Consider the following 21,124-nt stretch of genomic DNA (forward strand, 5'->3'; position numbering starts at 1 on the left):
TGTTTGTTCCCCAGCACACGGATCTGGGCTCTCTCTTCCCCAGCCTCAACCCCCGTAGAGCCCTCTGCCCCCAGCATGAGGCTCACCCTCTCAGTGGCGGCCAAGGCCCTTCTCTCTGGGTCCCCTGCTGCCACTGCTGTCCACCCTCCCCTCCAGCTGCAGCCACGTGGACTCTCGGGGTCCCAGAGAGGACGCTGTGGCCTGTGGCGCTTCTCTGCACCCTCTAGCTGTTCTCCAAGCCTGCCACAGCCTCCACGGGTGCTTCCTGGCCCCCTCCCCACCCCCACTGTTGGGTCAGGCCCCTCTCCTATCAGCGGTCACATTTCATTCTTTTGGCGAATATGGAGCGCCTCCCCAGGGCCAGCACCCGGGGAGGGGGGTGCAGGGCAGGAGTCCCCACAGCCGCTGCCTCCAGGGGTTCCCAGCTTGGTGGGGACACACACCCAGTGTGACAAATGCCTCCATATGGGTGGACACAGAGGAGGGGCACTGGCCGCATGTAGGGGCGTAACAGTGGTTACCGGGGGCTGCTTTCTCTTCCTTAACAAGAAGTGGGAGGCAGCAGCTCTGTGGTGCTAGGGCTGCCCGCCTGGGGTGCTCTCGGCTTCCCTCCACGCTGTGCCGTGGCTGATGCTGGCCTGCAGGTGTACCGTGGACCGTCTCACAGTTCGGCAGGAAGAAGGGAAATGCTGAGACTTTCTTGCACTTTTTTGGTTTGGAAAGGAAAGCCCTCCCTCGGCTGACCTCCCTCATCTCATCACCTCAGACTAGGTCACTGTGCACCTTGCACAGGGGGACGGATTTCCAAGTCTGGTGCAGGTGGGCGGGGTAGAAACCCACTCTTCCTGGGGCCAGGGGCTGCCAGGGGAGGGGCCAGGTCGCTGTCGGTGGCGTCGGGTCGGCTCGAGAAGGCCTGTTTACTTGTCTTCTCCGCCCCAGACTGGCAGCTCCTGGAGGGCAGGGTCTGCGGCTCCATCGCGTGACAGATGCACCTTCTACCTTTGTGGCCTGGATGGGGGGACAGAGTCGTGGCAAGTGCAACTGCAGGACCTCACTCCTGTCCCCTTTGTTCAGAAGCGGGCGTGTGGCCAGCCAGGCTCCCGCTGCCCGCATCACCAGCTCACCGCGCTCACCACGCGCCATCTGCCCAGGGATGGCGGGGCGGCCGGGGCCCTGGTGCACCACCGCAGGAGGAAGGGGCAAAGAGAAGCCAGCCCGGAAGTGCCAGCGAGCGGGCTCAGCTGCCCTGCGCCTCCTTCCTCAGCCTGACCGACCTGCCCTCCTTGCTCACCTGCGCCCTGCTGAGACACCTCCACTGGCTCCCCGTGCTCCTGGGTTGCTCTCTCCCACGGATAGCACTTTAGAAAACGGGGGTGTAATTCACGTACCAGAAAATTCACCCTCTTAAAGCACACCAACCTGGTGGGTTTTAGCGTATTCACAGGGTCGTGCAGTCATCACAGTTTTCTAGTTCCAGGACGGTCTCATCATTCCAGAAGGAAACCTCATCCCTATGTGCAGTTAGTCTCCACGTTCCCCTCCCCCAGCCCCTGGCAACCATGAAGCCACTCTCTGTCTGTGGATTTGCCTGTTCTGACGCTTCGTGTAAATGGAATCACACACTGCATGGCCTTTTGTGTCTGGCTTCTCTCACTGAGCGTCGTGTTTTTGAGGTTCATCCACGTGGTAACATGTGTCAGTGCTTCATTCCTTTCTGTGGCTGGATACCATTCTGTTATATGGATGGACCGCAATATGTTTATCCGTTCACCTGTTGATGGACACTTGGGTTGTTTCCGCTTTTTGACTATCGTGAGTGATGCTGCTGTGGATATAGGCGTACGAGTTTTTATGTGAATGTGTATTTTCGTTTCTTTTGGGTATACATCTAGGGGAGATACATGGGTCATGCAGTTACTCTGTAGTCAGCGTTCTGAGGAACTTTCATACACTTTTCCAAAGGGACCACCATTTTACCTTCCTGCTAGCGGTGCACCAGGATTCTGGTTTCTCCACATCCTTGCCAAGACTTGTTATTTTCCTTTTTTAAAATAATTGCCATCCTAGTGGGTGTGAGGCAGTATTTTGTGGTTTTGGTTTGTATTTCCCTAGTGGTTAATGGTGTTGAGCATCTTTTCGTGGGCTTATTGGCCGCCTGTATGTCTTTGGAGAAATTTCCCTTCCAGGAAAGGGGCCGGGGGTTGAGGCTGCAGGATCTGGTCCTAGAGCCTGGGGTCCGGTCTCAGCATTGTCGCTGAGCAGCTGTGTGTCTTGGAGCGTCGTCTTCCCCGTCCGTGGGCCGAGCGCTGAGGGTTGAGGGGCATGTGTGTGCGGGGCTCCGCACACCGTCGGCAGGACTGCTCCATTAACCAGCTGAGAACGTCCTCCTGATGGTCTTTATTTCTGTCGTGGGGCCTGCTTTGCCGCTCTGCAAATAGTAAGTTGATTTATTCTGCATAAGCGGAGCGATGGGGAGACACACACACACACACAGAGAAGCAGATGAGGGTCCGAGGGGAGAGGGGGGCAGGCCCGGCGGCAAGGAGTGCCTCCGCCTGGCTGCCCACCCCGCTGAGTGGACTTCCTTGTTTTCTCTGTTTAAGGAGGAGCCAAGGAAGGTTTGCTTCACCTACGACCTGTTCCTGAACCTGGAGGGCAACCCGCCCGTCAACCACCTGCGCTGTGAGAAGCTCACCTTCAACAACCCCACCGTGGAGTTCCGGTACAAGCTGCTGATGGCCGGCGGGGTGAGTGTGCCACTCCACGTGCCCCGACATGGCCCCCAGCGCTGGGCGGCCCTGGTGCTGGGGGCGCCCGGGGCTCTCCAGCGTGTGGTCGGGCACCCCAGACCCAGAGGGGCAGGTTGCACGGGTGGTGCCCAGCAGCTTTGGACGGGACGCAGGCGTCCCGAGTCTGCGCTAGGGTGTTGTCCGCTGTGGGTGACTAACTAGTCTCTAGTTACCCTGTAGCTTCTTGTTGGCTGTGGGTAATTAGCATCCTGCTCCATGGAGGTGGGGCGGGGCAGGAATGGGCGCGAGGCCGGTCTGTCAGCTTGGCGCAGTGCCGGAGCCAGTCTTAACCAGATCAGCAAGGCCTCGCGGGGGCCGTGTCATGGGGGGGGGGAGCAGCCGCGGCTCTGTAGGGGCTCCCTGCTGATGCGCGCTTCTGGCGGTTTTGTCCTGGTGACACAGGCTCTCAGAACTTAGGTCTCCGTAGCGAGTTGTGTGGCCAGCGATCCCCGTGCACGTGGCAGGGCCCTTGGAGAGCAGGGTGGGGTGCTCGGTCGTGGAGGAGGACTGGCTGCGCCGAGGGCGGTGGGCTGAGCACACGGACATCCCGAGCCTGGGACGGAGGAGTCGGGCCGGGGGCACGAGAGCCTGTGTGTGCACGCGTGTGTGTCGTGGAGGCAGGACCACAGCCCCAGTGCGTGCAGGGCGTTTGGCTTGGGTTTCTTTGGCTCTAGGGAGCAGTCCTTTCCTGTTCACTTAATTCAGTTGGGTCTTTCTATAAACTTTTTTAAAAATATGAAAGCAATCACGTATTCATCGCAGAATACGTGATTAAGTTATGCTGTGTTCCTAGTAAAAGATTAGTGTGCGATTCTAATCTAGCACATGATGGCTGACGGAGTCCAGTCACAGAGCCGGGAGGTGCAGAGTCAGCTTACACAGATGTTGGCCCTGAGTTTGCCGGGTTCAGCGGTCCTCCCCCAGCTCTGCTTCTCTGCCTTATTTTCGCTGCCACATATTTTCCAAAGTATTTCCAGAGGTGTTCCCGGGTGTTCCTCCAAAGCTTTCATGGTCACCTCTCTTTGGGAGACAGACACACAGAGCGCCCACGGGCCTCTCAGAGCCCCAGGACCCAGGCACCGAGACCTTGGCTCCCCACGTAAAGTTTTTTTTTTTTTTTTTTAACCTTTAGAGTCACATGGGAAAACTGGTTGTATCATTTATAGTCATTTATTTTATTTTTTAAAAACTAAAACGTTTTGAAATTTAAAAAAAAAAAGATGTTTTCTTTGCTCTGAGGAGATGAAGGTTCAGTGAGCATCATCTAAACACATAAAACTGGAGGGCGGGGAGGAGGAGGAGGTGTGCAGAGGCGGGGGAGGGAGGTGGGGAGGGCAGGCGCGGCCTGCAGTTTGGGAGGGAGGGAGGGAGGCCCGCGAGCTGCCGCCCTGTGGTCTCTGCTGGGGGCTGTTCTGGCCCTTTGGGGCTGCCTGGAGAGCCGGTTGGCTGGTCAGGAACTTTCTCGCCCTTTGGGGCTGCGGGCTTCAGGCCCCAGGCTGATGGCAGAGCAGTGCTTTCTGGTCTTAGGAGCTGCCCGAGACCTTTATGGGACGGTGGCTCCCGAGCCCTGAGTCCTGGTCCCTGTTTGCCATTCTGGGGCTCTGGGTCCCAGTGGCGTCGCCTTTGCCATCCGGTGGCGGATGGGCCCGGAGCCTGCCTGCGTTGACGTCGATGTCAGCGCGGGAGGAGCGGGCCATCGGTGAGCCCGCGAGGACTGCTTTCTGTGCGGCCCCTTCCCCCGGGGTTGCCTGAGCCCGGTCGCTCCTCGCGTGAGGCTCAGGCACCCTCAGCGGTGACCTGAGCTGCTTCCTGCTGTGCCAGGTGGTTGCCCGGCCCCTCAGCTTGTGTCTCATCCTTTGCCCCGTCGGCAGTTGAGCTGCGCAGAGGTAGAGGCTCCTTCAGAGGCCAGGGGTGAGACGGGTCCCTGTGGAGCCATGTGCCCCAAAGGGCTGTCACAGAGAGGCAGCGACACGGGAGGCCTCCACGTGCTGTCCTGGGATAGGGTTGCTCTGGGACCTTCATTTGAAGGGAGAGAAGTTGCAGCGAAAGTAGAAGGAAAAGGTCTGCGGGTGGACGCACTAAGGCGTCCCGTGGCCCCGCCGTTCTCCTGGGCTGCGCTCTCCGTTGCTTCCCCGTGGCCTGGAGTGTGCGGGTCGCCAACAGCGTGATCCCAGGCCTGGTGGGGCAGGCGGCTTCTGGGAGCCTGGTTCAGAACGTGGTGGTCGGACAGGCTCCCGTGAGCAGCACCGCCTCGGGCCCCGCTGCAGGGCTTGGGGGGCGAGGGGCTCCACCACCCTCCTTTCGACCCGGCGTCCCCGCAGCCAGGCGTGACCTTGGCCCCCCGCGATGAAGCGCTGGCTCGTCGGGGAATCCCAGGTTCTCAGGGTTATTCATGGTGCCTGTTCTACCAAGCTAAACGCTTTCTTCTTTTTTGTATGTGCACTTTATTCTTTTATTCTGTCTCATCAGCGCCTGGAAGGCTCCTGACTGCTACTAGGGTCAATTTGCGGTGTCAGTATTTCGAGCACTTGCCCACCGCCTTCCCCCTCTTCAGCCGGGGCCTCGGGAGCCTGGCTGGAGTGGGCAGGTGTTTCCCCGGGCACCTCCTAGCAGGACCCCGGACCCTCCCTCCTCTGGGCCCTCCCCCCGCACCCACCCCAGGCAGCTCTCCTCTGGCCTGGCCGCACTCTCCCTGTCTGTCCACCTCACCCGCCTCATGATGGAGGAGGGCTCGGCCCCAGGGCCCAGGGCCCAGGGCATCGGGCACACACATCCCGCAGAGGTTGCCCCCTCCGCTGCAGCTGCCTGCTCTGGGTGTCCGGCCGGCTTCCCGCCCGTGCCAACCGTGCTTCTGGTCTGTCTGCACCGCCGCGTGTGGGGCAGCTTTGGCCACGGCTCCGCGTCTTCTCGGCCGGCCCGGCCCACCGCGCCCAGCCATCCTGGGACCCGGCTTCTCTTCGCTCTCTGCCCGGCCCCGCTTGGCTCCAGCGCTCGGCACTCGGCCCCTCCCGGAGGGAAGCTCCGCAGGCCGGCTTCCTCTTGCCGATCGGATTTCCAGCCTGCCTCCCTGCTCGTTGATAACATCTGTCTCTTCTTTATCACTAGGTGATGGTAATGCCCGAAGGAGCAGAAACGGTGTCCAGGCCCAGCCCCGACTACCCCATGTTACCCACAATTCCACTCTCTGCCTTCTCTGACCCCAAGAAGACCAAACCGTCCCACGGCTCCAAGGTTAGTGAGGCGGAAGGCCCAGTCACGTGGGAGCGCTGGGGCCCAGCGGCGGGGCCCGGGCTCAGGGCGCCCCTCCGCAGAGCTGGACCTTCCGTCCCCGGACTTGCTCCCTTGGCATCCTCTCTCGGAGCACATCTCTGCGCTCCGCCTGGCTGCTCTGCCCCTTCGTCAGGAGGCTTGCCCTCCTGAACCGCTCAGACAGCCAAGTGATCGCAGGCTCTTCCCCCGTTCCTCTTGAGGCCAGGGAGCCTGCCCCGTTCTCCCGTTCACCGAGTCCGAGGGCCTAGGGCCACTCGGACAGAACCCCGAGAGGCTGGCGTGGCGGGGGGCCGTGGACAGAGCGTGTCCACCGCTGCCTCCTGAGCGTAACTGGGACGCCCCATCTGTCGGGGCTGGCGCTCCCTCCCGCGGCTGCTCCAGGCTCCGCTTCCTTCTTTGGCAGCAGCTCTGGGCAGAGAGAGCTCACCTGGGGGAAGGGCCGGGTGGAACCATGTGGCAGAGCCAGCTGTTTCGCCCCAAGAAGAAACGTTTCATCGTCTTCTCTCGGCCAGTCGGGCAGGTGGCACTCTGCCCTCCCGACACCTCTCTCTCTGAACTGTCCCGGAGTGGCCTCCGGAGCCCTCAGGCTGGTACCGCAGTGGACCTGGAAGCTTGTGAGCATGCCTCCCGTGCTGCAGCCGCCTATACAGCTGTGTCCCCGAGGCCAAGCTCCGCCTGGCTCTCAGGGCAGCTGTTGGTCGTCTGCCACCAACCCTGCAAGTTTATCCATTTCTCATCTTGGCAGTTTTCTTGCTTCACTCCCTGTCGGGTGTCGGGGGCCTGGTTGAGGCGGGGCAGGTTGAGCTCTTGAGCCGTCTTACAGCCTTATGCTCATCAGCAACCTTGGAGGAGCGCCACGTCTCCCAGGCAAGGTCTTTCTGGCACTTTCCACAAGGCCACTAGGTCTCTGAAATCCTCAGATCTGTCTGACTTAAGCCCTCTGGACGTGTGAGGCCAGAGTCTTCAAGTACAGAGTGCGGCTCCAGGGTCTTCCCCTCACCGGCCTCCTAGGTCTTTCCCTGAACCTCGTGGGACTTGAAGAAAAATTCTTGCTAGCGATCTTGGCAGCTTCTCCGAGCCACCCACGGTTTTTCGGAAGTCGGTGCAAAATAGGAAGAGTGGGAACTGCCATCTCTTCTGTACCTGTCGCTTGCAAGTCACCTAAGAAGTGCCCTCCCAGGTGGTGAGGACACTCCAGTGGCCGACAGAGCCACGTCTGCTGGGGTTGCTGGTGGCATCTCTTGCTGAGGTCTTTGATACCCCTGGGACCCCCACCACCACCACCAAGCCAGTGGGTGTATCTGCGAGGCTTGGGAGGCCTGCAGGCAGGGTCTTCCGTCTTCACCCCTCCCGGTCCAGCATCTTTCTGCAGCCCCTGAGTGCTGTGACATAGGGGGTCCCTGCGAAGGTTTCTGCTGATGGCTCTCCAACAGACCCCCTCTGCCCGCTGTCACAGTCCTGCCTCTGAGTCATCGGCCTTTTCTTTCAGCTGAGGAAGCACCTGCTCTTTCCCCCGACGGATTCTCCACTGCCTGGACCTGCAGAGTCTGACTGGCCGGACCGCATGTTCCAGGCAGAAGGGCCAGGAGGGAGGGGGTGGTCCTTGTAGGGCCTGGGGGCCGCTGGAGAGTCTGGTTGTTGCAGCCCCAGGTGGATTGGTCCCTGTGGTTCTGTTTCTGCCCACAGCCCCCCGGAGGGTAGCTTGGCAGGCAGGAAGTGGAGCCTCCCAGGTGAGGACCGGGACCCCCTGAAGGCTCACTGTGCAGGTGGCTGTTCCCTTTGGTCCCGCCGCCCCCTGGACTCATGCACCTGTAGCTTCAGGGCGCCCTGCCTCTCCTTGTCTGATGTCAGCCAGTCGGCCTGGTGGGCCTTTCTCTAACACTTGGTTCTTAATCATTCTGGGTCCTCGACAGCTTTGAGAACATGACTGCAGCGGGGCTTTGCCCCAGGAACGTCTACATTATGCTCCAGACTCAGTGTGTGACTTCAGAGGGCCTGTGCTCTTGGGCGCCCGTACAGAGCTCCGGGTGAAGAGCCGCCGCTCCGAGGCGCCTGCTAGTTGGGCAGGCCCTGGACAGCGGGGAGGCTCTGCCGACCCGGGCGGGGGGCCGTCGGCGGTCGTGCCCATCAGGGGTGCTCCGCTCCACCTCTCGGGGCTGGGACTGTGCGGCCCAGGCGGGCTCGAGGACGCTGCAGGAAGAGGCCAGGATGGCGTGCTTCTTGCCTCCCTCCTTGGGGGAACAGCTTGCTGGAGAGTGGAGCCCCCAGAGACTGGCCCCATTCCACACACCAGCCCCCCCAGTGGTGCCCCTTTACATAGGCTTCTAAAGGGGTGCTCGTGGTGTGAGCACCCCTTCCCGCTGCCGTGGTGACGTGACGGCTGGGGCCAGGGCACAGGGCCGACTTCTCTCCAGGGAGGCGGCAGGAGCCCATGGCCACGTGGGGCTGGCCCTGAACCTTTGGCACTGGTGTGGGTAGTGGATCCGCAAGAAGACGGGGACTCCAGTAGGTCAGAGGTGGTTTTAGGCTGTGCCGTCTTTCCCTGTGGCTCTTTGCTGGGAGGCTTCTGTTGCTGCACCCTTGGGGGCTGTGAGCGCAGGAAGCAGAGGCCCAGCTGCTGGGTGTTCACCTGGCTCGCCCGTCCCCTCAGCACTTGGGGTGAGCTGGTAGAGGGTGGCTGCTTTGGGGGGCCCCGCCCAGGTGGGCCCCTGTGGTCTAGCTGCTGGTGGTGCCCAGCCGTGCACCTGTCCCACAGAGTCGGGGGCAGAATCCTGGCAGCTGACGGCAGCGGGCACCTGTCCCGCAGCCCTGGCTGTGCGGCAAGGTGATGACGCGGTGTACGCGGTGTTGACGAGGAGCAGGCCCGGCAAGGTGGCAGACGGGGCTCCTACCCCAGGGCGCGCTGGCTGCCTGGGGGCGGGCTGACTGTGCACCCCCTGTCTGCCCTGCCCGCCCTGCACCGTTGCCCGGTGAGGTAGGTGCTCTTGCTCCTGCCCAGAGGGAGCACAGGCGTGCAGGCTTGGAGTCCACCAGCCCGGCCTGCGCGGCGGCCCGGTGCAGGGCTGCTCACTGCCTCTGTCCCCAGTGGGAGCCCACCTGACCTGGCTCATCAACGCCAGAGTCCAGGCTCCACCCTCAACCCTCTGAATTTCCGAGGCGGAGGCTCAGGCATTGCACATGGTTTAGAAAAGCTGCCCAGGCGGCTTGGGTTCCGGGATGTCTAGGAGCCGTTCGTCATGCGCAGTGCCTGGGAACCCGGCAGGCGCTCGGTAAATGCTGACTGTGGAGATTAAAGGGCGATCAAAGAGCTGCGGTGCCGGCGTGCACTGGGGCCAGGCTGGGCCAGAGCCGGGCCTTCCAGGCAGGGTGGGGCGACCTGGGGAGGCACCTGGCTCTGATGGGGACAGAGGAGAGGCCCCGCCTGCTGGCGCCCCCAGCCCCCGCGCCGCAGCAGCCCCGCGGGAAGCTGCGTGGCGCTGGAGCGGGAGTGGGTCGGTGTGGCTTGCCTGTCTGTATCTGACTCACCGTGTACTCTTCTTGAATCCCTCAGGGGAGTCTTAGCCTGCAGCCGCCTGGGACCTGCTGACACTTCCTAGTAGTTTAAAGGGACAGCTCCATTTAAAACTCTCACCTGCTGCCTTACTTTTTCGCTTTATGGAAGATTTTCTCTAGCTGAGTCTGAATCAGGTGGATTATACTTTGTAGGGGTCGTGGGAGGCGGAGCAGGGCGGCCCCGAGATGCCATTTGACCGTGTCCCCCTCCTGCCCGGCATTGCAGGACGCCAGCAGGGAGAGCGGCAAGGCCTGCAAGGCCCACAAGACGACCAAGGAGCACCGGGAGCGGCCGCGCAAGGACTCAGAGAGCAGGGGTGCCTCCAAGGAGCCGGAGCGCGAGCAGGCCAGGAGCGCCAAGGACGCCGCGCGGAAGCTGGGCGAGGGCCGGCCGCCCAAGGAGGAGAAGGCCCCGCCGCCCAAGGCCGCATTCAAGGAGCCCAAGATGGCCCTGAAGGAGACCAAACTGGAGAGCATGTCCCCCAAAGGCGGGCCCCCACCGCCGCCCCCGCCCAAGTCTTCCAGCAAGCGGCCGGCCGCCGCCGACTCGCCCAAGCCCAGCGCCAAAAAGCAGAAGAAGAGCAGCTCCAAGGGGTCCAGGAGCGCCCCGAGCACCTCACCCCGCACCTCGTCTTCCTCCTTCTCGGACAAAAAGCCGGCCAAGGACAAGGGCGGTGCCAAAGGGGAGAAAGTCAAGGCTGAGAACGAGCCCAGGGAGATCAAAAAGCCCCCGGAGGTGGAGGAGTCCAACTCGGAGGACGAGGCCTCCTTCAAGACCGAGGTGAGGTGGCTCCTTCGCGCGCCCTTCTCCCCTCCGCGCCCACCTCGTCCTCTCTCTGCTGGCTGAGCCGCGCGGAGGTTACGAGGGGGCTGCGCTGTGGAGCCCTGGGCGCCCACTTGCTCCGTGTAGCTTTGGGCAGCCTCCGTGCCTTGCCAGGCCTCAGTTTCCTCTTGCGTTGGGAGTGACGAAGCCGCCTCATGAGATCCGTGTGGACGGTGCTTGGGATGAAGGGTCCCAGTTGAGCGTGATACTGGTACCTGGGTTCACAGCTCTTCTCGGGCTGCCCCCTGTGTGGGCCAGGGTCTCACTGGCCGCTTTGGGGTCAGGGTGGGCGACTGTGTCTCACCATGGAGTCCTTCCCCGGCTGCCGCAGGCTCGGTCAGTCAGGGCACCCCCTCCCTCCACTCGTGGTGTGGTGTCCCTGTGTGTTTTCATCCCACTCTCTGGGTCTGGGAGCCAGAGGTTCTGGGTTTTTCCTGCAGCAGCATTTCCATGCGGCTCTGAATGTCGCCATCAGAGACGGCTTGAGTCACAAAAGAGCTAGGAGCCAGATTGTTGACTGGGTAGCCAGACCTCTCCGGGCCTTGGAGGGCCATGTCATTTCTGCATGCTGTTTGGCCCCTGGTAGTCAGCGAACAGGGACTTGGAGGGATGGGTGAATGGATGCATAGTTGGATGGACGGATGGATGAGTGAGCGATTGACCCCCTCACCTGTATCATCAGCCCCGGCCCTCAGTGGCCTTTTTTTTAAAATTAATTAATCTATTTACAGCTGCATTGGGTCTTTGTTGCTGTGCGCGGGCTTCTCATTGTGGCGGCTTCTCTTGTTGCGGAGCATGGGCTCCAGGCACGCGGGCTTCAGTAGCTGTGGCTCGAAGGCTCTAGAGCTCAGGCTCACTAGTTGTGGCGCACAGGCTTAGTTGCTCCGCGGCATGTGGGATCTTCCCGGACCAGGGCTCGAACCCGTGTCCCTTGCATTGGCAGGCGGATTCTTAACCACTGAGCCACCAGGGAAGCCCTCAGTGGCCTTTTATAGTTCCCAGACTCTTATTCACTCTCAAAGGCAGAAGCTTTGTCTCCAGCATAGCTGCTCAGAGAGCCACTGGGACTTTGAAAGTGGTTCCCAGAGGTGAAGCCAGAGGTGGTTTGTGTCAGTAGCACCGATGTCGTGAGCGTGTGGCTTCCAGGGGCACCTCGTTGGAGGTGGCTGGGGGGTGACAGTTTGGCTCATGAGTAACAGTGCATCCCCACAATTAGGGGCACCCAGGGCTGGTGATGTCATATGCCCAGCGCTTCTTGCACCCAGGAGATTGTCTGCCAGTGAACCTGAGAATGGCAGAACCCCAGAACGTCTCTCTTACTTGGAGGCTCCTGGGAGTCCAGGGCCCTCCCAGCCACCTCTCGGTTGCCGGAGGTTCTTTGGGTGCTTCATAGCGCCCCGTCTAGCATCTTTCTCTTCTGTCTGCTCAGACCCGGAGCTCTGGGCTGGTGCCCTTCCCTCCTGTCCGCCTCAGCTGCTTCCAGAGAGACCTTCCTGTGCCCAAGGCTGGTGCACCTGTGTAGGGAAGAGGTGGAGGCCTCCCTGAGCCCTGCCTCCCCAGCTGAATGTTGGCACCCTGGCCCCGGGTGTCCACCCTGGCGTCCTGCTGTGATTGTTGTGAACACCCGTGCCACTGTGGGCAGCTACCTCCGCCTGCTCGGGGCGGGGGCTGGCTGGGTGTCCAGTGTCTGTGGCCTTGGCCACCGCGGCCCTGAGGCTGGAATTGCTCAAGGAAGCCCAGGGCTTTCTCCTGGCTGAAGAGGCGCATCCCACGCGCTGAGAGACTTCTGACGGCAGGTCTGGGCCGTCAGCACGCCCGGGGAGTCTCTAGGGCTGCTGGACAGTGGCTCACCTGTCCTGACCCCAGGACCTGGCGAGGCACAGGTGGCCGCGGCGAAGGGGGCGAGACGGCCTTCCAGGCCCGGGCCTCCGCAGCTGCCCTTGCCTGTCTCCGGCCGGCCCACGCTGGAGGCCGAGTGGGCGCCACTGCCGGAAAGCTCTGACCGCTGCGTGGAGCCCGAGTCTCCTCCTCCCCCTCGGCCCTCAGAGGGGCCGGGCAGCTCCTCGTCTGAGTCCCAGGCCGAGCCCCCCAGCTCCTCTGGCTGCTCCTCTGGGGTCTCCTTGGCTGTGGGGTTCCTGACGGTCGGTCCCTTTCAGTCACGGGCCCCGGAGCATTGGGAGCACAGCGGGCCCTCCACCCTCCTTCTGGACACCCCGTGTGGCCTGAGCCCCAGGACACGTCGGCAGCCCCTCGAGGGCTTTTCTGACCCCCAGGAACCATTAGGCTCTTGGGGCTGAAACCACTTCCAGATTCCCCCCCTCCCCTCCACACCCGCCCCTTGGATTCACGTGGAAGGAAAGGGGACGAGTGTGGCTGAGAAGCCCACCTGGCCTGCGCCGTCAGGACAGAGCAGGTGCTGCCCTGCCCTGGACCTTCCTGAGCCTGCTGGCCCGAGCCTGCGTGCTGGTGGCCTCCCAGCCAGGTCTTCCCTGCCCCGGAGCTCTGTCCGAATTCCCTGCCCCAGAGGTCGGAAGCGCAGTTGGCATCGACCTCCATGTGCTTAGCAGAGGCCAGCAGGGCAGCTCTTTTACAGATGGGGAAACTGAGGCTTAAAACCAGGAGCTGCCTTGGCCAGTTGGTGAGAAAGCCAAGGTCAGAAGCCAGGACCTCCGAGCCAGAATAAGAACTCAAGGGTGTGCGTGCAGGGGGGACCGTGTGGCTCCAGGCCCGTTTTTGGGGGTGGGGAGGGTCACACACTGGTCTGAGTGGTACCCACCCAGTGGACAGTGGTTGACGGCAGTCTAGGCTGGTTTCCCGGGGAGGGTTCCTCAGGGCACACCACTGGCCCGTGTGAAGGTAGCAAGTCGGGGACGTTTGGCAGGGGCGTGCTGGGAGGGCCCGGAGCGGGTCGGGCTGGGCGGTGGCAGACCCCAGAGGAGGGAGCCCTCAGCTCTTCAGCTGGGAAGCATTCTGTGCCCGGGCGGTGGGATCCTTCTCTGGGTCTGCTGAGGAGACACTGCTGGGTGCCTCTGCCTGTCTCCTGGCCCCTTCCAGTTGCTCAGGCTGCTCAGCTCCCCCAGACAGTCCCCGAGGACAGAAGGCTGGACGGCGTCTGGGCACCCTGGGCTGGCAGGCTTTCTGAGCCATGGACTCTGCCCATTGGAGCCCAGTCTGGCCCAGCCCCCGGCCCCGGGCTCATCACTGTGCTGCGCGTACCTGTGCAGGAGCCTGTTGTTTCTCCTGAGGGCCCGGAGCAGGCGCCACCCAGTTCTGGCTCAGCCTCTTCCCCACGCAGGCCTCTCAAGTGGGAGGTGCCGCCCCACGCTACTTAACGCCCTGGTGTCCTAGGGCTTGGGGTCCTAGTTTGGGCTTTTACTGCCCCCTGGTGGCCGAGTCAGGGTTAAAGGAAGAGGAGAAGGGGGATGTGACCGGCTCTGGGTGCAGTGGGGCGGCTGTGAATCCACCGTGTCCTCAAGTGCTTGTCACTTGCCCACACACTCATCGTCACCTCAGGGGCACCCGGTGACAGGGAGACAGCTTGTTGTCGCTACTCAGCCTCAGGACAGACTGAGGAAATGGGGGGCCGGATGAGAACGCACCCACCTTTCCTGTTCGGACCTTCCAGCTGTTGGCCGCAGCGCACACCAGCCAGCTTGCTCTCGCCGGAGGAGGGCAGGGCCCACAAGTGAGGGCAGCCACAGTCGCCTGCCCCCCGCCCGCCCCCAGTCCCCGTGCGGCAAGAGCTTGCCTCAGCCCCGTCCTCCTGCCTGGGCAGGTGGGAGCACCAGGCGTGGCTGGAGATTTAAAGTCCCTCGGTGGGAAAAGAAAGGTCATTGGTTGCATTTTGAACGCACACCGGTGGCATCCTGGGGCTGGAGGAGGAGGTGGGATGGGGTCAGGGTCTCGGGTGCTGGGGCCTGGCGCCTTGGCGGCCTTTTGAGTGCGTATCTGGGGCGTCCTGCCTGGCTGTCCCCGCCACCGGAGGGCTCCTTTTCTCTGGACTGAAAAATGACTGCTGTCCTCTCTCCCTGCTGCCCCGCCTGCCCTGTCGTGCGTGGGGTGAAGTCCGCCCAGTCGAGCCCATCCAACTCCAGCTCCAGCTCCGACTCCAGTTCGGATTCGGATTTTGAGCCATCTCAGAACCACAGTCAAGGTGTGTGCTGGGAAAGGAGAGAGCCGGGGTGGGGACGCATGGGGCTGGTTTCTGGTGGAAAGGCTCACTGCTCTGGGAGCAGCCCCCTGACCTTCCCGGAGGCCAGTGGGGCACTGGGTCTGCTCTGGAGTCCAGGGGTTCACAAGGAATTTCCCGACGTGGGCTTGCTCGTGCCCGAGTTTCAGCACACCCTGAGTCTGAACGCTGCCGCCACGGCCGGAAAAACCCGAGGGCAGGGGGCGAGGGAGGGTAGGGAGGCTTGAGCCTGGGCTGAGCTTGCCCAGGGTTTCACTTCAGGATACGCTGTTTGCCTGGACCGGGCCCCAGAGATCCGTGTCCATAGGCGTGTGGACGCTCAGGGGGCCGGTGTTAAAAGCAAAACCGGCACAGGTCACCCGACCGCCAGCTGTCCGTCGCCTGGGCCCTCAGCTTTGCCCCGTCTGTGCGACAGGGCTTTGAGCTGTGCTTTGTGGGTCTGCGGCGAAGGGGCCTGTTGTGACTTGCGCCCTGCCCTTGCCAGAAGCCTCCTCTCCAGCTCCTCCCAGATGGAGGCTCACTTGGCCAGTGCAGGGTCCCTTCCTCTGCCTCAGCCACCCAGCCAAGCGCTCCGCTCCTGCCGCGTGCCTGGCCAGCACTCGGCCCAGGCCCCCGCAGCCTGCAGTGCTGCCTTTTCCCTGCAGGCCGCCTGGGGTACTTGTGGGGAGGTGGCGCCAGACCCATTTCCTGGCCCAGCCGACCTCTGCCCGCCCTCGCACTGGAAGCACCTCTTCTGGTGGATCGGATTGAGAATTTCCTCCACGGCCTGCAATCCTTTTTGGAGGGTGGGGGAGAGCTGGGGGAGGCGAGCGTAGTCCGGGGGGCCTGACATAAAGACACACAGTCCTGAGGGGGCTGGGGGATGGGGTGCTCCAAGCCCACACTCTCTCCAATGGTTCTTATCTACGGGGAAGGGAGGGGGGAACCTGCCGTGCGTGGGATCACATGACCAAGGTAATTGAGGGCTTTGTGTCCCTCTGTTGCCTTGGTAACAGGAATATAAACCAAGATGCCGTCTGTAGGGGACTGGAACCGAGTGTCTCTGGAGAAAGGGGAGGACGGTGGGCCGGGAGCAGTGGAGGGGCCTGCCACGGGGCTGGGCAGGCCCGAGGAGGGCCGCGGGCTGGGGGGCTGGTGTTCTGTGGGCCACGCTTCGGGCCGCCTCGCCCTCCTCAGCCAGGGCTGGTTCGTCCTGCCTGCGGGCAGAGCTCTGATGCCAGCACCCAGAGCAGAGGAGGGCTGCTCCTTCCCTCTGCAATGGAGGGGCCCTGCGGTCCTGTCTTGGGCCAGGGGCCAGAGGCCTGTGAGCAGGGCCAGGAAGGTAGGGGTGGGGGGAGCCAGGGGTCTCTTAAGGAGGGGGTGGCCACGGGGGCAGTGCTTGGAGACGGGCGGCAGGCCCCACCTGGCCAGAGGAACCTCCGAGGTGGGTTTGCCTGGGTGCGTTTTGGGGGTCGTGGCGTCAAGGAGCTCCACGTGGCCCTGGGGGTGGAGGGGACTCTGGGGTGCAGGTGGAGCCTTGAACCCCATTCTCTCCCCCTCCCTCCCTCCCTCCCTCCTTCGCGGCCCTCACCAGGACCCCTGCGCTCCATGGTGGAGGACCTGCAGTCCGAGGAGTCTGACGAGGACGACTCTTCATCAGGCGAGGAGGCCGCTGGCAAGACGAACGCAGGGAGGGACTCCAGGTGCCTGGGCCGGCGGGGAGGAGTGGGCCTGGGCGCACCGGGGCAGCTCTGCCTGGCCCTGCTGTAATCGTGGGGCCTCCAGGAGGTGGGCCAGGATGGGGGCTCCCCGGGGTGAGGCAAAGGGAGCCTCTGAGCCCACCAGGCGGCGCCCTGCCTAGGCATTGAGGGGGGCCTGGGGGCCTCGGGGGGCATCCTTCCTCCCACTGCTGGAGGGTGTGGCTGCCTGGCAGGGAGGGGCAGGACGCTCAGGGAGAGGAGTCCATCACCACCTGAGAACGGGGGCGAGGCGGTGCCCAGCAGCCCGAGGACCAGCCTTGGTCCCAGGCGTATGGGGCAGTGGGGGCTGGTTCCTCTGCTCTCGGGCCAGCGGTCCCTTCCCCCTTCCCCAGGTGCACTGGCCCAGGGAAGATGATGTGTGGCCTTCCCCCAGAGTGGGGTAAGCCGAGGCCCCTCCTTTGGACACCCCCAGGCCTTGGGAGCGAGCCCACCTCAGGGATGGCTGTGCGTTCTCAGCCTCCAGCCCAGCGCAAGTGCCAGCCTTGGCCCCAGGGCTGTGGGGTGGGCTCAGCAGGCTCGGGGTCTGGGCCCCGCCCAGCAAGGGGCGGGCGTCTGATGTCAGCACGCTGGCACCTGTGTCCCTCCCTCCCAGGGCGTTGGGCTCAGGCTGCCGCTGGCAGTGGCTCTCCTGCAGGGTGCCGCACCCCGCATTCTGAGCCTGCAGCGAGCAGCGAGCCCCGCCCCCGCCGGGATCCCAGAGTCTCTCAGAGCCAGCGTGCTCGTCTCTGGGTTCTTTGCTCTTTGAAGGCAGCTCAGACGCATTCTTTTCTTTTAAGGTGGTTTTCTTTTAAGCTGGCGGTGGCCGCTTAGAGCTGGCTGAGGGAGTCTCCTGGGCTGTGGGGGGAGCGCTGGGCGCTGGCCTGGCCCCAGGGAGGGGCCGAGTCCGTCCCAGAGCCCCAGAGCAGTGTTTGCGGGGGGGCCCCCTCCCCTGGGCACAGGGCGGCCTGACAGGGTGTCGTGTCTGCGTTCAGGTTGAGCTTCAGTGACAGCGAGAGCGACAACAGCGCCGACTCCTGCCTACCCAGCCGGGAGCCCCCGCCACCCAAGAAGCCGCCCCCCCCCAACAGCAAGGTAGCGTCCTAGGGGCCGGCTGAGGGGTGGGCCTGGGGTTCTCCAAGCGTCCGAGGCTCAGGGTGGTGGGCGCAGAGGAGGGTCATTTCACCCCCAGGCCCCAGAGATCGTCTGCTCCCCAGGAGGGGCTGCCCTTAGAGTTGGCTCCAGGGCCAGAGGAGGGAGGACAAGCAGGCCTGGGGCCTGGGAAGGCGGTGGCCCTGGGGGCTGGGGAAGGGGTTGTGGGCCAGCGCTCACGCAGACCTGGGGTCACCCTGCAGACGTCAGGCCGCCGGAGCCCAGAGCCCTGCAGCAAGCCCGAGAAGATCCTCAAGAGGGGTGCCTACGACAAGGTGGGGGCCGGGGCAGGGTGGGGGGGCTATGACAGGGTGGGGCTGGGGGGCGGGTGGGGGGCTACGACGAGGCGGGGGTGGGGGAGTGGGGAGGGGCCTGTGACGGGGCGGGGCAGGGGAGCACCAGCCTGGAGCTGACGTGGGTGTGGTCACAGCACAGCCGCCCGCTGAGCGCTTCTCTGTCCCCCAGGCCTACACTGACGAGCTGGTGGAGCTGCACCGGAGGCTGATGGCACTGCGGGAGCGCAACGTGCTGCAGCAGGTACTGGATGCAGCCACCCACCCCGCGGCCCCCTGAGCGCAAAGCATCTCAGAGGAGTCCCGGGCAGGGTGCCCCTGAGGCCCATGGGCTGCTGACCCCCTCAGGCAGCCCCAGGGAATCACCCCCCACTTCTCCTCGAGGGCCTGGTGGGGGCGGGGTCCACCCCAGCCTAGCGCCTGTCCCCTGAAGCCACCTGCCACCACCCTCCAGATCGTGAACCTGATCGAGGAGACTGGCCACTTCAACGTCACCAACACCACCTTCGACTTCGACCTCTTCTCCCTGGATGAGACCACCGTGCGCAAGCTGCAGAGCTACCTGGAGGCGGTGGCCACATGACCCTGGGCCGGGTGCCGGGCCGCATCCCCGGGGTCCTGGGAGGCCACGTCTGGGCCCCGCCTTCCCTCCTCTCTCGACTTGCCCGCCCGCAGCACTGCCTTAGTGACCGCCCTGTCCTCGGCCCACACGGCCAGCTGCACTTTCCTCGTCGGGAGCCTCAGGGCCGAGGGGGCCAGGCCGGCGCTGCTGCTCCCCGACACGCTGGGGCCGTCACCTGGGCCCCCCTTGGAAAGTGGCTTGTGTACTCCCGAAGGGGAAGAAACGTGCCCTGCGGTGGGGGCCTCGCTCCTCGGTGGGGCGTGGGGCGCAGCTTCACTGCCCGGGCCCCTCTGAGAGGCTGGGGCACTGCCTCCGGCCTCCCCCAACGGTTCGGAACACCCCGCCGCGCCCCAGGACCTCAGAGGGCTCCTGCCGCACCAGGACGGGCCCGGCTCGTCCTCCGCGTCAGCCAGACACGGTCCCGTGTCGGCTCTCACTGTGCTGGGACTCCGTGCTGTATAGTTCTCTCTCTATTATATATATATGTCTGCACTGTAGGTACCGAGTGGTTCCCGGGTGTGCATTTCCAGGGCAGCAGTGCACGTGGGAGTGGGAGTGGGAGTGGGGGGGGGGTAAGGCGGGACTTGTAGGTTACGATGTCTCCACTGGCCTTGGCGTCGGGCTGAAGGCCGAGCTGGAGCGCCAGCTCACCCTCTCCAGGTGCAGGGAGGACACCTTCTGCTCCTCCCGGGGCCGGTGAACACTGCGCGCCGCCGTCTCCAGGAGCAGCCCTCCCGGCCCCCAGCCAGCCGCGGGCTGAGACTGGGTCGGCGTCCTGGGGCTCGTCCTCTTCCTCCTTCCATAGGATCCTCTTCCTTCTGTTGACCGAGTCTTCGAACTTTGGAAAAAATGAGCTTTTGCCAAATAAGACGGGATAGTTTGTGGAGTTTTTTGAGGAGCGTCAGGACTCAGAACCAGCCCCTTGTGCCTGGGCCCCGGCCGGCGGCAGGCCCTCCCACCCCAGCGATTCACGCCGGTCAGGGGCTGGAGACCCCACTCCTCGCACGCCTGAAACTCTCCAAGGGCCAAGCCAGCTCCTCCCTCCCGACCAGAACGCCCTCACAGAGTCAGCCCACCTTGTGGGGGGCTCCTGGGGGCTGGGGACCTCGATTCAAGGCTCCTCCGGTCCCCACCGGCTCCAGGAGAGGAGGCCGGGGCGGAGCCAGGCTCACTTCTCTCCCACCCACTGTCGGACGGCCCCTCCTCCCCCCAGTTTGTGACTTCCCACGTGGGGCCTGCCACGCTCCCCTTCCCTGTGGTCCCTGACCATTGTCACTGCTCCGATTCCGTCTGTCTGTCAGGCAGACCCCAAACACTCCCTCGGGAGCCCCGCCTCCAAGGCTTCCCCAACGCCAGCCTTCCTGGTGAGATCCCAGGACTCGGGGAAGGCCCGAGAACTTTCAGAGGAAACCGCCGTGACTCCTCGCCATCTGCTCTGATTCTCTCCCAACCCCACTGCCTTGAGGTATTAGGAAGAGGGCAGGCCTGTGTGGCAGGCTCCGTGCTGCCACCGTCCCCTTCTCCAGGCAGGCCAACAATACTCCGAAGTGGGGCACTTGTCTTCTCTGCAAACTCTAAGACATTGGACAGAAAGGACTGGCCCGAGAGCAGCAGCTGCCTGGCCCTCTGTGCACAGAGGCCGCTGGGGGTCGCGGGTGGGAGCCTCAGCCCAAGGGCGCTGGTCTTCCTCCTTGCGGAGGATCCCCTGGGAGGGGCTGTAGGCCTCCCGGCTCTGTGACTCGGGCAGCCCTCTGCTCAGGAGCCAGGCTCTGCCCCGGAGGCAGCTAGAGGAAGGCCGGGCTCTCGGGCCTGCCCTTTGCAGCAGCAGCAGCAGCATCTGGCCCTGCCTGCTGTTTCCAGGGCCTTTGGAAGCACCAACCCATTTCTGTTACCTCCTCTGGCCAGAAGGCCCCAGCGCTGTCCTCCGGAGCTACTCTGGGCCCAGTGCTGGCCCTGTGACCACCTGATGGACGTGCCAGGCAGCCAGGGCCCTGACCACGGCATTCCCAGCTGCTCCCCCCACCCCACCCCCAGCTGCCCGGCAGCTGGGCCCACCAGGGCTCTGGGGACGCTTCCATAGGAAGGGGCCGGCACTTTGTGATTGCCGTGTGTTTAGTGTTAAGCCCCCTGACCCCAGTGCAAATCCCGGTGTTTTGCTATCTCCTGAAGAAAATGTAAACCGACGCCTGAAAGCAAAAGGTATCGAATACCTTTCTTACCCACAAGGGTTTTTACAAAGAATGTGTCTAACTAGGAACTAGGACACTCATTGGCCCGAGACCAACTCCTGGTTAAGAGGAATAAAGGAGAATTGTGTTTGTAATAAGTTACAGGATTATTTCTGTCCTGGATTTTAAACTTTTTGTTAAATTGTGAAATTATGGAGGAGTTTTATAGAAAAAAAGTGAAATAAAGTCAGATGGGAAAGCAGAGTTATGTGTAGAGCTTCATGCATCTGCTTGGTTCCCCCCATTGTGGAGTTGGTGGGTGGAGCCACAAAGCACCATGGGGTTCCTTGTCTCCTCTCCCCACGCCAGTGCTTCCAGATCAATGACCAGGAAGAGGAGAGAGGGTTGGAACCAAGCCTGTTGGGCATCAGGAGTGGGAACGGAATGTGAGCAAGGCTGGCATCCCAGAGGAATAGAGACGGCACCGCCAGAAACCCAAGAGGCGCGAGATGGCGGAGAACTCAGTGTCTGGTCCTGCTTTTGATGGTGTG

General features: G+C 63.2%; 1 protein-coding gene across 3 annotated transcripts in view; it reads left to right on the forward strand.

Moving 5' to 3' along the window:
* MLLT1 (MLLT1 super elongation complex subunit) overlaps nt 1-19,248 on the forward strand; it is a 129,753-nt gene extending 110,505 nt beyond the window's left edge. For 2 of the 3 annotated variants that reach the window (XM_036846632.1, XM_036846633.1), the window contains exons 4-12: nt 2,604-2,747; nt 5,895-6,020; nt 9,838-10,392; nt 14,500-14,587; nt 16,197-16,305; nt 17,334-17,433; nt 17,694-17,765; nt 17,956-18,027; nt 18,238-19,248. In XM_036846632.1, coding sequence (XP_036702527.1) covers nt 2,604-2,747; nt 5,895-6,020; nt 9,838-10,392; nt 14,500-14,587; nt 16,197-16,305; nt 17,334-17,433; nt 17,694-17,765; nt 17,956-18,027; nt 18,238-18,366 — 1,395 coding nt within the window. In that variant the 3' untranslated portion in view covers nt 18,367-19,248. The remainder of the gene's footprint in view (nt 1-2,603; nt 2,748-5,894; nt 6,021-9,837; nt 10,393-14,499; nt 14,588-16,196; nt 16,306-17,333; nt 17,434-17,693; nt 17,766-17,955; nt 18,028-18,237) is intronic. The other variant, XM_036846634.1, reaches the window with a different exon arrangement.
* Nucleotides 19,249-21,124: the final 1,876 nt, after the last annotated feature.

The sequence above is a fragment of the Balaenoptera musculus genome, chromosome 3 (genome assembly GCF_009873245.2).
Source record: "Balaenoptera musculus isolate JJ_BM4_2016_0621 chromosome 3, mBalMus1.pri.v3, whole genome shotgun sequence".
NCBI classification, from domain to species: domain Eukaryota; kingdom Metazoa; phylum Chordata; class Mammalia; order Artiodactyla; family Balaenopteridae; genus Balaenoptera; species Balaenoptera musculus.